Source organism: Nansenia antarctica (genome assembly GCF_963989245.1).
Source record: "Nansenia antarctica genome assembly, chromosome: 3".
Lineage (NCBI taxonomy): Eukaryota > Metazoa > Chordata > Actinopteri > Argentiniformes > Microstomatidae > Nansenia > Nansenia antarctica.
In genome coordinates this window covers 55,750,000-55,764,999 of record NC_137688.1, presented here as the reverse complement: position 1 = coordinate 55,764,999, position 15,000 = coordinate 55,750,000, and the positions used below count along the sequence as shown (strand labels likewise).

Below are 15,000 nucleotides of genomic sequence, written 5' to 3'. Positions count from 1 at the left end.
CTCTTTATCCCCTGACCCCTGACACGGATCCTAATGACCCCTTGCCACGGACACACACTGTGGACACACATTTTAAATCAGTACCTGAAGGTTTGTCCTCCCATCCCTATCTCGTCCCGGCCTATTCCCACTAGCACTCCATGCTATCGCTAACTAGCTCATTCTGGGTTGTCCTCTGGCTGGGTGGAACACTCTTGCTGCCTCTCAGGCTACTCCTTGCTAACTCCCCCAACTTCCCTCCGATCCAGCCCCAAACTACCTCCGAAACCCCCCTGCACCAACCCTCCGACTGTACCCCCTGTCTTTGTCCCCAACCCCTCTAACTCCTTTCCCACTCCAGGTCTGACTCTCCAGGACTAACCCAAACTGTGTTTGTGAATGACTACTGAGCTTGAGATGACCCCTGACCCCTAACCTGGCTCGTGTGCCACTCAACATCCACAGCATGGGGGACCTATAAGGGAGGAATGCTTCTGAGGGAGAGAGAGAGAGAGAGAGAGAGAGAGAGAGAGAGAGAGAGAGAGAGAGAGAGAGAGAGAGAGAGAGAGAGAGAGAGAGAGAGAGAGAGAGAGAGAGAGAGAGAGAGAGAGAGAGAGAGAGAGAGAGAGAGAGAGAGAGAGAGAGAGAGAGAGAGAGAGAGAGAGAGAGAGAGAGGGAGGGAGGGAGGGAGGGTTGCCAGGGTGAGTGATTCTCACTGGCTGGTGCTCCTCTGGGCACTAATGCCTCCAGTGCCGTTACTATCGGCAACCGAGCTCAGGCCTGGAGACCATCCCATCCCCCTGAATGACTGTGCCAGGTGACATCGGTCTCTCTCTCTCTCTCTCTCTCTCTCTCTCTCTCTCTCTCTCTCTCTCTCTCTCTCTCTCTCTCTCTCTCTCTCTCTCTCTCTCTCCTCTTTCTCCCTCTCCTCAGCTCTATGCTAAATTGCAGTCTGTAAAGGCAGAGATTAAGGATGTGAATGATGAACATGTGAGGAGCAGACAGGAGCTGGAGCAGACACAGAACGAGCTCACCAGAGAACTCAAATTCAAGTAAGTAGCACAGACATTTATCTAGCCAGTAAGTCACACACACACACACACACACACACAAATTGACACATTGTTCCCATGTCACGACTCACAAGTGTGTGTGTGTGTGTGTGTGTGTGTGCGTGCGTGTGCGTGCGTGCGTGTGTGCGTGTGTGTGTCTAAAGGTATCTGATCATAGAGAACTTCATCCCTCCTGAAGAGAAGAATAAGATCATGAACAGGCTGCTCTTTGACTCTGAGGAGGACCAATGGAAGTTCCAGCCCCTCGTACCTGCCGAGAGGTGAGTGTGTGTGAGTGTGTGTGTGTGTGTGTGTGTGTGTGTGTGTGTGTGTGTGTGTGGCTCATCATAAGAGTTTGGCACAGGGTGGAAAAAGTGAGATACTTTTGGATCTGGTTTGAGCAGGCAAAAACATTTCCCCACTTGAACTGTGTTAGATGAGTATACAAACCACACGAGGAGCATTGGGTAAGTGAAACAGCCCAGAAGGTTGAATAATTTTCTCTCTCTCTCTCTCTCTCTCTCTCTCTCTCAGTAAATTCTCTCAAATGAAGAGGAGACCAGCCTCTGCAGTTGGATACAAACGACCAATCAGCCAGTATGCCAGGGTTGCCATAGCGATGGGAGCCCACTCCAGATACAGGGTAGGCGTGAGTGTGAGTGGGGAGAGAGTGAAATTATGTTCAGGGTAGGTGTGAGTGTGAGTGGGGAGAGAGTGAACATGTTCAGGTGTGAGTGGGGATAGAGTGAATATGTTCAGGGTTGGTGTGAGTGTGAGTGGTGTGAGAGTGAATATGTTCTGACTATATTGCATAATCCCATTGTGAATGCTCTGCTTCCTCCTTTGTGTGTGTGTGTGTGTGTGTGTGTGTGTGTGTGTGTGTGTGTGTATGTGTGTAGGCTGAGAACATCATGTTCCTGGAGCTGGACATGACTCCTCCCACCACTGCCCCATTGGAACACGTGCCAGAGGCGGCGCCTAACTTTAGCCCCTCCCTGGACAGCTCCCCCTATAGGGAGAGAGCTGCGCGCGTCCGAAAGTCACGCTCCTGGTAAGACTAAACCACGCCTAAAACTCACCTAAACCAGACTCAACCAAACCAGACTACCCTATACTAATACCCTGCTCTGACTGGTGAGGAATAGTCTGGTGAGTGAAGCTGGAGCTTCAAACAGGATTAGACCAGGATTAGCCACACCCTCTTAAGGGATCCCTAATATCCAGGTTTATCTCCTATTGGCTCATCTGTCTCTGATCCCAGTTGCATTGTCTGATCCTATTAACCTGCTCCCGTGCTGTACTGTACTGGCCCCTGGCCTGAGCATAGATGACGTTTTCTTGCAATGGCTGATGGATAGAGGATTAGACTTAAACATTACTTAGACAAGCGTGTTTGTTGTAAGTCGCTTTGAATGAAGGCGTCTGCTAAATGCCCAAAATGTAAATGTAATACTGGAAGAGTTGTTGGGACACAGGTATACACGTGTAGTATGTGACGTCATATCCTGTTCTTGTGTGCAGGTGTCAGGCCCCGCGAGCCATCACTTCCTCCTCTTCCTCCGTTTCCCTGGCAACACGCCCAACAGCCACACCCACCACGGCCCAGTGAAGAGCAGCCTCTCTCTCCATCCTTTTTCCTCTCTCTCTCTCTCTCTCTCTCTTTTTATTTTTTGGAATGATCCAATAACTTCGCAGTGAGGAGGACGGGACACGCCCATGCTGCGTCGTGATTGGTTGAAGGTTACTGCCATGGGAGGAGCCAGACTGAGGCACAGGGACAAACATTTGAACCTCAGAAATGATCCAAACTACTTTGCTTTACCTGTTCTGATGCAAAGACTCAACTACCCAGACTGCTCTAGACTGGAGGAAGGACACAGCATCCTTCCATCTCCCTCTCCTCCTTCCCTGCATGCCTCCTTTGGCCTGCTGGGAGTTCTTCTCAGTGGAGAGGACTGAGCCTCTGACCTTTATTTACCCTTGCTGGGGAGGGATTCTGTACTGTGTGTACGTGTGCATGCGCGTGCGTGCGCTATTTTGTGTGACGGGTCCTGCTCTGTAGAGGTGTGTTTGTTACTCGGTTACGCACACACTCCTGAAACTATTGTAAGAGCTCATCAATGTAAACATATACTGCTCACACCCTGCCCCCATATCAATCAATCAATCAATCAATTATATTTTATTTGTACAGCACCTTTTACAAAGTATGTTTGTCTGACACCAATACCCTACCCTAGTACATTGTAGGAGAGCCGACCTTGAGAGTCAGTGACCCATCCTACCTCGGACCCTGCTTCATACACACATCTGCAGACGAGAGAGAGAGAGAGAGAGAGAGAGAGAGAGAGACCCTACGGTTTGGACCGCAAGAAGTTAGCAGTGTGGTTTTCTGTTCATTACAGAGGAGAGGTTAAGAGGAGAAAGAGGGGTTCAGGTGGGAGTAATCTATCACTGCATTATTGATTGGGGAGCTCAGACTACAGGCCAGACACTGGAACAATCAGCCGCCACTTGATCCAAACGATCCAGCGGTCGTCTCACATTCCAATGCGCTACGACGCCCCACAGGGTGACCGGGAACATCCCAACAGAACATGGCTTTGAGGGGTCAGTGGGTATCAGCGGGTGTTCTATGCATTGCACTTCTAATGGTCTTAGAACGGCTCGACGTGTGTGAGGAACCTAGCTTCTCCACTGTCAGTCTGCGCCGCTCTGGGTTCTGCGTCACAGGATTTCAATTGTAATATACTGTATAAACTGTGTGTGTGTGTGTGTGTGTGTGTGTGTGCGTGTGTGTGTGGAGAGGATGGTGTATGGTGGGGGTTGGTAGAGCAGGGTTTGTGATGGAGGGGGGGGGGGTTTGGATGTTGGAACCAGGAAGTCTGAGGAGGTGGGACATGAGCCTGTTTCCATGGCAACGTGCTGGGGAGCGGGAGGGGGGAGGGGTTTTCTCTGTACAGTGTGTACTCCATTCTGCTCTCGCTGCCGTTCCAGCTTCAGACTACTGGGAGGTGACACAATAAAGATACTGTCACAACTGTGTGTGTACTTCATTTATTGTACATATCCTTTATTGATCCAAGTGAGTCCCATCTCTCTTTTCAAGGGAGCCCATGGCCCCGGTGTGTGTGTGTGTGTGTCCGCTGTGGAGATGTGGACTGGGTTACATGAGGCTTACTGGGTATTTGCTTTTCCTTGTCTACTATTTTCACATCAGTGCAAGCGAGAAGGGGGAATTCTGCCTTGCTGCACCATCAATCACTCAACTAAAACTATATAAAAATGTGAAAGAATCTGTTTAAAGGGATGTATGAAAACGAGGCACACCAGAGTGACGTCTCTATCTCAAAAATGCCACCTAGTGCATTACATTAGTACTGAATAGCTCCGCTTTTTACCTTCCATTGAACGCTTTAGAAATACAAATATTTAGTATCCTCATAGATCGTTAGCATTATGGGTATATACACATATTTACAGCCTGGCGCTCTAGTCCAGTCTGCTGGACTTTATTGGATGGGCACTGGGCGGACTCCTGGGTCTGATGAGTTGTCTTATGTCCCCCCTCTGGTGGTGGACACACACACGTGTCGAGGTGTCCTTGGCAAGACACTGAACCCCAAATTGCTCCCAATGAGTGGGCCGGCTCCTTGCATGGTAGCTTGCCGTCATTGGTGTGTGAATGTGTGTGTGAATGGGTGAACGAGAGGCCATTGTAAAGCTCTTTGGAATAAGGTGCTATATAACACTCTTCTCCACCATCAACAAACTCCTCCAGCCCATGGACACTCATGGATCTCTAACTCATTCACCACCAGCAAATGCAACCTATTTCTAACATTCTTTCAAACCAAAAAAGCTGCCTCTCTCACAACCCTCCCTGACCCCCATTCCAACCTCCCATGACCCCCAAGTCATCCTCTTACATCTTTCAGTCCAATCACTGATTCCGTCCTATCCTCCACAGTCACCAGCATGAAGTCCTCAACCTGCACCTTGGACCCCATTCCCTCCTCCCTAGTCAAGGCCTGTCTCCCCACACTCACCCCACTCATCACAAACATAATTAACTCCTCCCTGTCCACTGGCATTGTCCCCCCTGCCCTCAAGCTCGCTGCCATTACCCCCATACTTAAAAGACCCGGTCTCGACCCTGACACCCCCAACAACTACCGGACCCATTTCCAATCTCACCTTCCTGTCCAAAATCCTCAAGAAAGTTGTTGCTGCCCAACTCAAATCCCACCTTGACTCCAATAACCTATATGAACCATTCCAATCTGGCTTCCGTTCCAAACACAGCACTGAAACAGCACTGCTAAAAATCACCAACGACATACTCCTCTCTGCTGACTCTGGCCACCTCAGATTTACACCTCAAATTTACATTTACATTTTTGGCATTTAGCAGACGCCTTATTCCAAAGCGACTTACAATCAATACATTTGAATACTAAGCATGTGAATCAGCAATCCACCATTCGTTGCAGGAAGAGTAATCTAGCTCGGGCCTGGGGCCATTGATATAAGGAAAACCCTTCTCCCTATCACTTTTTTTTTTTTTTTTACTGGAGAAACTGAGAAACAGTACAAGGGGGGCAATAGAAGTTCTTAGGGACGCAGTAGAGGGGAAAGCGGGTGTCTTTAGGAGACGTAGTGGTGAGGGTCAGAAGATGTCTCAGGAGGAGCACTTAAGATGTAACCTGAAGAGATGGGTCTTCAGTCTACGACGGAAGATGGGTAGTGACTCTGCCGTCCTGACAGCCGTGGGGAGCTCATTCCACCAGCGGGGAGCCAGTGTTGTGAAGAGACGTGATCGGGCAGCCCGACTGCTGTGTAGAGGAGGTGGGGCCAGTCGGCCAGCCGAGGTGGAGGAGCGGAGTGAGCGGGCAGGGGTTTGGGAGGTTACCATTTCCCTCAGGTAGGCAGGGGCTGTCCCTTTAGCTGCCTGGTATGCAAGCACCAGGGTCTTGAATCTGATGCGAGCTGCTATCGGGAGCCAGTGCAGGGTGCGAAGGAGAGGGGTGACATGCGAGTGTTTGGGGAGGTTGAATACCAGCCGGGCAGCAGCATTCTGGATGAGCTGCAGAGGTCTAATGGCTGAAGCGGGGAGCCCAGCCAGGAGTACATTGCAGTAGTCCAGGCGGGAGATGACCAGTGCCTGGGTCAAGAGTTGCGCTGCCTCTCTGGTAAGGAATGGTCGTATCCTTCTGATGTTGTAGAGGAAGAATCTGCAGGAGCGAGCCGTTGCTGCAATGTTCTCCGCACAGGATAGTCGGTTATCCAGGATCACTCCAAGGTTCTTGGCTGTCAGGGAGGGGGTTACAGTAGAGTTCTCCACTGTGATAGAGAAGTCTTGGAGAGGGCAGGCTTTCCCGGGGATGAAGAGGAGCTCGGTCTTGTTAAGATTGAGCTTGAGATGGTGGTCAGCCATCCAAGTTGAAATGTCAGCGAGACATGCTGAGATACGGGTTGCCACGTGTACATCAGACGGGGGGAAGGACAGGAAGAGTTGAGTGTCGTCTGCGTAGCTGTGGTAGGAGAGCCCATGTGAAGAGATTACCGAGCCAAGTGACTTGGTGTAGAGAGAGAAAAGTAGGGGCCCTAGGACAGAACCCTGGGGTACTCCAGTGGAGAGGGTTCGTGGAGAAGACAGCGATTCTCTCCAGGTCACCTGGTAGGAGCGGCCCGCCAGGTAGGAAGAGAACCAGGAGTGTGCGGTGCCAGAGATGCCCAGGTCTGAGAGGATGGAGAGAAGGATCTGGTGATTGACTGTGTCGAAGGCAGCAGACAGGTCAAGGAGAATGAGAACAGAGGAGAGGGAGGAAGCTTGGGCAGAGTGGAGGGCTTCCGTGACAGCAAGGAGCGCAGTCTCAGTGGAGTGCCCAGCCTTGAAGCCGGATTGGTGGGGGTCTAAGTGATCCATCTTCCGGAGATAGTCAGTCAGTTGTTTAGATGCCGCGCGTTCAAGGGTTTTGGAAGGGAAGGAGAGAAGGGAGACAGGTCTGTAATTGTGGACAGATGATGGGTCAAGGGTAGGTTTCTTGAGGAGAGGCTTTACTCTGGCTATTTGGAAGGCCGCTGGGACAGATCCTGTGGATAGGGAGGAGTTGATTAGGGTGGTAAGGTAAGGAAGGATGTTGGCGGAGATGTGGTTGTTGGCGGGCATGTGGTTGCCCGCTTTGATGTGATAAGTGTGAGAATCTCATCGGGGGAGAGGGGGAAAAAAGATGACAATCCGGAGACCGAGTGTCGAGGAGAGAGTTTGGAAGGGGTGTTAGCATTGTTAGTAGGAGGAGGGAGAGGTGGGGGGGAAAAGGTGCTGCTGATGTCGTCCACCTTTTTTTCAAAGTAGGTGACAAAGTCATCGGCGGACAGGGAGGAAGGAGGAGGGGGAGGAGGTGGATTAAGGAGTGAAGAGAAAGTGGAGAACAGTTTTCTAGGATTAGAGGCAGAAGAATGTATTTTGGAATGATAGTAGGATGCTTTAGCAGCTGATGCCGAGGAGGCGTAGTTGGAGAGGAGAGAGTGATAGAGGTTAAGGTCGTCAGAAAGGCCAGTTTTTCTCCATTTCCTCTCAGCTGCTCTGAGCGCTAGTCTACAAGCATGTAGCGTTTCAGAGAGCCAGGGAGCTCGAGGAGAGGATCGAGCTGGCTTCAAGGTTAGTGGACAGAGGGTGTCGAAGGATGAGGTGAGAGCGGACAGGAGGGTTGAGGATGCTGCATCAGTGGATAGAAGGGAGAAGGATTCAACAGAGGGTAGGGAGGATAGGACAGAAGAAGAGAGGGTGATGGGGGACAGGGTACGTAGGTTACGACGAGAGGGTCTTAAGTGGTTAGAGGCTGAGAGGGAAGAGGAGGTTTTGAGGGGAAGGGAGAAGGATATAAAGTGGTGATCAGAAACTGGAAGAGGGGTAACAATAAGGTTGGAAGTGTGGGAAGATCTGGTGAAGACAAGGTCGAGCTGATTGCCTGCCTTATGAGTCGGAGGAGAGGGGGACAGGGTAAGGCCGAAGGAGAGGAGGAGGTCAAGTACTCCAGATGAGAGAAGCTTCTCAGATTGGAAATTGAAGTCACCTAGTAGTACGAGCGGAGTGCCATCATCAGGGAAGGAGCTGAGAAGGCCATCCATCTCGCCTAGGAAGTCACCGAGCTGGCCTGGGGGGCGATAGATGACAACAATGTGGAGTTTGACCGGGGAGGAGACAAAAGCAGCATGAAATTCAAAGGAGGATATAGACAGGTGTGCCAGGGGAAGGACAGTATGTGACCACTTGGGCGAGATGAGGAGTCCTGTGCCTCCCCCTCGACCAGAGGGTCTAGGGGAATGAGAAAAGGAGTAGGCACCAGAAAGGGCTGCTGGTGTAGCTGTGTTTTCTGGTGTGATCCAGGTTTCAGTGAGAGCAAGGAAATTGAGGGCCATAAGAGATGCATAAGCTGAGATAGCGTCAGCTTTCCGGACCCCCGACTGGCAATTCCAGAGACCGCCTGCGGCGATAAAGTCATGGTCAGTAGAAAAAGGTGGGTAGATGAGATTGGAAGGGTTGCGAGGGGGGATGTAGCATCTAGGTGTCCTCCTGAGTGTCAGAAGAACAGGGATAGGGAGAAAGCACATTGTGATAAAAGTCTGTAGAGGGGAAGAGGGCTAAAGAACCAACAGAACTAGGAGTAGCTAAGCGCACTCAGTAGACCGGAGTGACTTGAGAAGACAGCAACACTACAAACGACTGGAAGAGAAGCAGTGGCGGACTGGCCATCGGGCAAGCCTGGCAAATGCCAGGAGGGCCGCGAGACTCTGGGCCGCTCAGAATGTATTATATAAAAAATAAATGAATAACATATTTGTAATTGTCTCTGGTGATTTTCATTGAAAATAACTTATTTCAGCAGACCGCGGCCCAAAACATTTTATGTCGGCCCGGGCCATCCGTGCAGTTCTGCGCGTATGCCCAGGGCCTAACGGATTTTCTCATGATCAACTCGTTGCTACGCAAAGCTAGATAACTCGAGTAGAAGAATAGAATATAAGAACGAAATCTGTTTGCGAAGCAAGCAGCAGGTGCCAGCAACACTCCTCAACTAGCACTAGGACTAACATTAAACTTGTGGTCGAGGGAGACGACGAGGGAGAGAATGATTGACAGGGTTGTAGAGAAAAACAAACTACTTAGTAGTCTGCTAACTACATGAAGGTAAGACACATTTATTACACTGTGGCTGTGCAGTGCTCTTTTTCTGCTTTGGTGAAGCTAAATGTAATATGCACTGTGGCTGGTGTATTGTTTAGGCTCATACATGTGATGGTTCATGTAACTGTAGCTTTTTTTTGCTAACGTTATTGTATTCCGTGTCAGAGCAGCTTCATTTAGCTACACCGAGTCTATATTAACGTAAGCTATTAGGCTTAACTGGATCTCAAGGTCCTTTTGGCTAAGATAGATGCCACAGTTCAGGTTAAGTCAGTCACTGTGGATTGTTGTCGGCACTCTGAATTCATCAGCGATTGTAGTGTGTGTCAGTTGCGTGTGTTATGTGCTCCAAATGTCTACATTGGATTCTAGTCAGTCTGGTTATCTCAAGCTTTATATGTTAACAATCCGTGTTGCGTGTTGGGTTTGGAAATAGGGCTGTTGTGTCGCAAATGCCAGGGCTGTTTTTTGATCCCAGTCCGCCCCTGAAGAGAAGGTACTTAGTACCCTGGCTTCCTCTCAGGCCTTCCTCGATGGACTCCCACAGATAGACTCCCTTGTCTTGTTGTCACGAGTCTTAGACTCCCACAGATAGACTCCCTTGTCTTGTTGTCACGAGTCTTAGTGTCAGGAGGCTGTCGCTCTCAGACAGGCCAGATATTAATGAAGACTCAGTAATTGCTGACAACTAGCAGACTTGTAGCCCTTCCCACTAACGACCACTAATGCGAACGACTGACAGGTGTTCTCACTAGTTGCATGTATGAGCCAAATGGCCCCTGGTCTATTCAATATATACAGGAGACAGAAGGCTCCTCCTACTTGCAGATTAGCACCTACTTGGGTCAGAACTAGACTTCTTCTGATAGGCTTTGTCTTTTAAAATAGACAGTTACAACACTATCACTTAATAAACTCTATCCCTTAATAAACAACACAGGTATCCACTACTAGAAGTCTACTTACTCAGAATGTAGAGAGATGAGTCCACTGCTTAGGTTTCAAAAACCACCCTCATCCTCCTCGACCTCAGCGCTGCCTTTGACACCATCAACCATTCCATCCACCTCACCCGTCTCCAACACATTGGCATAACCGGCACCGCCCTCTCCTGGTTCAAGTCCTATCTCTCAGACAGACATCAATACATCTCAATAAATAACTGTAAATCCTCCACTGCTCCAGTCACCCACGGTGTCCCCCAGGGTTCAGTGCTAGGCCCCCTCCTCTTCATCCTGTACATCCTTCCCCTTGACCAGGTCCTCCGCCACCACAGCCTCCGCTTCCACTGCTATGCCGATGACACCCAACTCTACCTCTCCTCCAAAACCATCTCCCCTAACACCCACTCCACTCTCACTGCCTGCCTCAGCGACATAAATTCATGGATGCAACTGAATTTTCTGAAACTCAACTGCAATAAATCGGAAATCCTCATCATCGGCCCAAAGTCCCTCACCTGTTCCACCCAGACATTCTCACTCAACATCGATGGCTTCACCGTAACCCCCTCCAACCACGTCAGCAACCTCGGCCTTAATTGGCCCCTATACTTTCTTTTACTTATTTTTTGTTTCTTTTTATTATTACTACTCGATCTTTTCAGTTTGTAAAGCGTCTTTGAGTGTCTAGAAAAGCGCTATATAAGTCTAATGTATTATTATTATTATTATTATAAGTGCAGTCCATTTACAATTTACAAACACACATACTCACACACGCACGCACGCACGCACGCACACACACACACACACACACACACACACACACACACACACACACACAGTCACAGTCGGTCACACAGTCACAAACACAAGCCACATGTTTGCACACTGTAATGTAATATAACAAGATGAATCCCTGTGCCATGTGTCCTGGCTGTCTGCCTCTCAGGGTGTATGTCCCATTATGGCCAGCAGGGGGTGGAAGACTTCTCTCACTCACTCTGTTAATTCCCTAACCACTATTGCTTTGAAGCGAAGTTGGTCCTAAATCTGTGGTTAAAACGTCAACAAGTGTGTGTACGTGTGCGCGTGTGTGTGTGTGTGTGTGTGTATGTGTGTGTGTATGTGTGTGTAACCAGAAAAAACAGCCCTCGTCATGGTTCATAGGGGTCATTCCAAAGTTAATCTTACATTTCTCAGGTGCAATAAAGCATTAATATTACATATTACATAAAGCTCATTCATGTACAGTTAAGTTGGAATGTCAAGAAATTACCAAGATGAAGACATTACTACGCAATGGAATACTTTGCCTTGGAGGACAGAGATGATGAAACACACACACACACACACACACACACACACACACACACACAGACACACACACACACACACACACTGTGTGTGTGTGTGTGTGTGTGTGTGTGTGTGTGTGTGTGTGTGTGTGTGTGTGTGTGCGTGTTACATCAACTCTGTGAATCACATCCCTCTGATGAATTTCACAACTGCCTGAGCAGAGAGCATGAAGAGAGTTTGCCAAAAGATGAAGGGGTAGTGAGAACTATCTGAGATCAATTGATACAGAGGGGTTTAAAGTTGTTTTTTTTAAAAGAGAGAGAGAGAGCGAGCGTGCCTGTTTCGATTAACCAGAGATTAAAATGGGATCTACATCTATTTACGCTCAGATTATAATGTCTCCTCAATGCAATAATATGCAATAAATTCATAAGCAATTTATTGTTTAAAAAACGATGTAGGCCTATTTATCGGCTCCAAACTGCTTTTGACTGCGGGCAGCGGAAACCCCTGAAGCCATGATCTCAACACAAAGTTAAACTGAACTTTGAGTTTGTTTGTTTTTACTAATATTTTGTATTGCTATCATTCTTATTATTAGCCTATCATCATAACTACAGCGCGTGGTGCCTCCCAGAGGAGGGGATAAAGCTCGCGGCGGGAGAGCGGAGCGCTCAGCTCCCAACGACACCAGTCAGCGGACACACACACTCACTCACCCGGTAGAGAGGGAGTGAACTATGGCAGAATTCGATCGCCGGGAGCCACGGAGATAACGGATATTACCGGGAACTCAAACCGAACCTAGCCGACAAGAAACTGATATAAAGTGTGTGTTTGTGTGTGTGTGTGTGTGTGTGTGTGTGTGTGTGTGTGTGCGTGTGCGTGTGCGTGTGCGTGTGCGTGTGTGTGTGTGTGTGTGTGTGTGTGTGTGTGTGTGTGTGTGTGTGTGTGTGTGTGTGTGTATGAGAGAGCGAAAGAAGGAGAGAGAAAGTCTGTGCCGTTCACTCGAGTGTGATCATGTCGGTCTTCGGCACGGAGAGCTGGGACGTTACCTGCTGAGGACAGTTCTGGTGAGGAGCTCCTCGTTCCGCTCGAACCCGAATGAAGAATACCCATAGAAGTGTGTGTCTCTCAGCCTATTCCACAGTGGGGCTTTACCTCCACACTGAGTTGAGCTAGCTGTAACCGAAGAGAGAACGAACACATTCATTCAGCAGAATAAGGTAAAGTGAGAGTTCAACTTTTTTTATTTTTTTGCAATATGGCCGCTCATATGTCTCAGTTTGAGCTTCCCTGAAGTCAAGCTAAAAGTGGCCTGAAAGTCGACACAGGCAGCTTAGAGACCTCACAAGAGAAAAGCGTCTCACCTTGATAGTCTTCCGACATTGTAAGTTATTACATTGTAACAACATGGGAACAGCAGGTCTAACGCAAATTCACAAGATACGCGGTCCGGCTATTGATCATTAGCATAATATAGTCGGTCTGACAGATGTGCAAAGCAGGCTACACTACATGTACACTGTTTATAAACGGTCACAACTAACTGAATTATATAAGTGAAGGAGAAGTAACTGTGGGCTAATAAGTAATTTCCGTGTGTCTAGAAAGGAAGTTGCTGTGTGTGTGTGTGTGTGTGTGTGTGTGTGTGTGTGTGTGTGTGTGGGAGAGAGAGAGAGAGAGAGAGAGAGAGAGAGAGAGAGAGAGAGAATCAGTGGGAGAAATTCAATGCCCTGTGCAACTTGTGTTGAGCACACACACACACACACACACACACACACACACACACACACACATACACACACACACACACACACACACACACACACACACACACACACGCACACACACACACACACACACACACACACACACACACACACACACACACACACACACACACACACTGCTCAGAGAGATCATAGAGGAATGCAGGGCTGATAAGACCAGACAAGGAGAGCATGTGCTAATAACATACATACAAGGACAAACAAGACAGAAAAACAAGCAAGACACTGAGAATGGAGAAAGAGTACTGAGCGTTTTGGAACTTGTTTGGCACTACTAAGTGTGTGTGTGCGCGTGTGTGTATGTGCATGGGTGCGCAGCTCCACTGTGCCCTATGGAGGAAAGAAATCAGATGGTTTTAAAAAGAAAAAAGGACAACACAGATGGAGAGATGAAAGAAAGTGAGAGATGAGGAGATCAGAGAGACTACATCAAAATCTCTCCCCCTCCACAGAGAGGCGAGGCGTACAGTAGTACTGCACAGCCCTCCTCCAGCACATTGCCTGCACACCTACGGTACATCATGTCAGGCGAAGGATAGCAGGAGCAGCTGTGGGATAGATGGGACTATATGTAGGGATGCAGCAGAGCCCCTGCTATGTACACGCGCATCATCACACGCTGTGGGTAGGGCACCAAGTGCCTGGAGGGGGCACCAAAACAGCCTAATGATCATAATAATAATAATAATTCATTAAATTTATATAGCGCTTTTCCGAGGCTCAAAGACGCTGAAATTATAATTATAATGATGAATTATTTCAATTCAAGATGAAATACAACTACAATAGGCACCCATTAGACCATTATTAGACCACCATTAGTGCTAGCGCTATCCATTTAGCACTACCGCCCCCACCACTACCACCCCAAATCATTTCCTATGCGTAGGTCACCCAAATGGCCTACAGCGGCCCTGGGCAGTATCCATCCCTACCCCGGAATAAAGCCTGACGAACACAGCGCTCCTCGAGGGGAAGTTGTGTCCTATGACCCTGTGCCCTACAACCAGGTCTCTCTAGTACTTCTCTATCTATGCTTGAGGTCTCTCTAGTACTTCTCTATCTATGCTCGAGTGGCTAGAGTAGACTAGAGACGTGTCTACGATGTGTGTGTGATGTGCCAGAGCAGAAGGAGTCGTTTGGAACAGTATCCCTCTTCTTCTACCTTCTCTCTCTCTCTCTCTCTCTCTCTCTCTCTCTCTCTCTCTCTCTCTCTCTCTCTCTCTCTCTCTCTCTCTCTCTCTCTCTCTCTCTCTGACATGTCTCTTACCGAAATGCTGTTTGTGTCCCGACAAGTTGCTATGGTGAATGTGTCATCGGAGCAGATTTTCGAGTAGTTACTGGCATACTAAATGATCCAGTCAGAGAGAGAGAGAGAGTGTGCGTGCGTTGTGTGTGTGTGTGTGTGTGTGTGTGTGTGTGTGTAACTGTACTGTTGCTGTATATATATATCTCCATAAACACCCCAGGTCAAAGATGAGCAGCCAGGGTGTCTACGGAAATGCTGGGGTCAGAGGTGAGAGGTCATAGTGGACAGTGTCAGGCCTGCCATGCCATGCCCTCCTGTACCATGAGATAGTTATCTTTTAAAAGGCACCCTTTTACAAGGACGTTACATTTACATCAATGTCCAAGTAAATGTATACAGGATGCCATTTAACAAAAGAAAACAGAGAATTCTTATTGGACAGACTAAAGTCACCAACCATGCCTTTTCCCCAGGTTACAGTGAGGTCATTTAGAGG

At 48.6% G+C, this 15,000-nt stretch overlaps 2 protein-coding genes across 5 annotated transcripts in view; both read left to right on the top strand.

Moving 5' to 3' along the window:
• Positions 1-2,640, top strand: part of kif3ca (kinesin family member 3Ca) — a gene marked incomplete at both ends in the record, with an annotated part of 18,120 nt that extends 15,480 nt beyond the window's left edge. The window contains 5 exons of the mRNA XM_080526688.1: positions 913-1,031; positions 1,196-1,312; positions 1,566-1,674; positions 1,931-2,082; positions 2,553-2,640. Coding sequence (XP_080382814.1) covers positions 913-1,031; positions 1,196-1,312; positions 1,566-1,674; positions 1,931-2,082; positions 2,553-2,640 — 585 coding nt within the window. The remainder of the gene's footprint in view (positions 1-912; positions 1,032-1,195; positions 1,313-1,565; positions 1,675-1,930; positions 2,083-2,552) is intronic.
• A 9,574-nt stretch (positions 2,641-12,214) lies between these two features.
• Positions 12,215-15,000, top strand: part of dtnba (dystrobrevin, beta a) — a 30,061-nt gene continuing 27,275 nt past the window's right edge. The window contains exon 1 of one of the 4 annotated variants that reach the window (XM_080527806.1): positions 12,215-12,688. The gene's annotated coding sequence lies outside the window, so the exon portion shown is untranslated. The remainder of the gene's footprint in view (positions 12,689-15,000) is intronic. The other 3 variants (XM_080527807.1, XM_080527805.1, XM_080527808.1) reach the window with 3 other exon arrangements.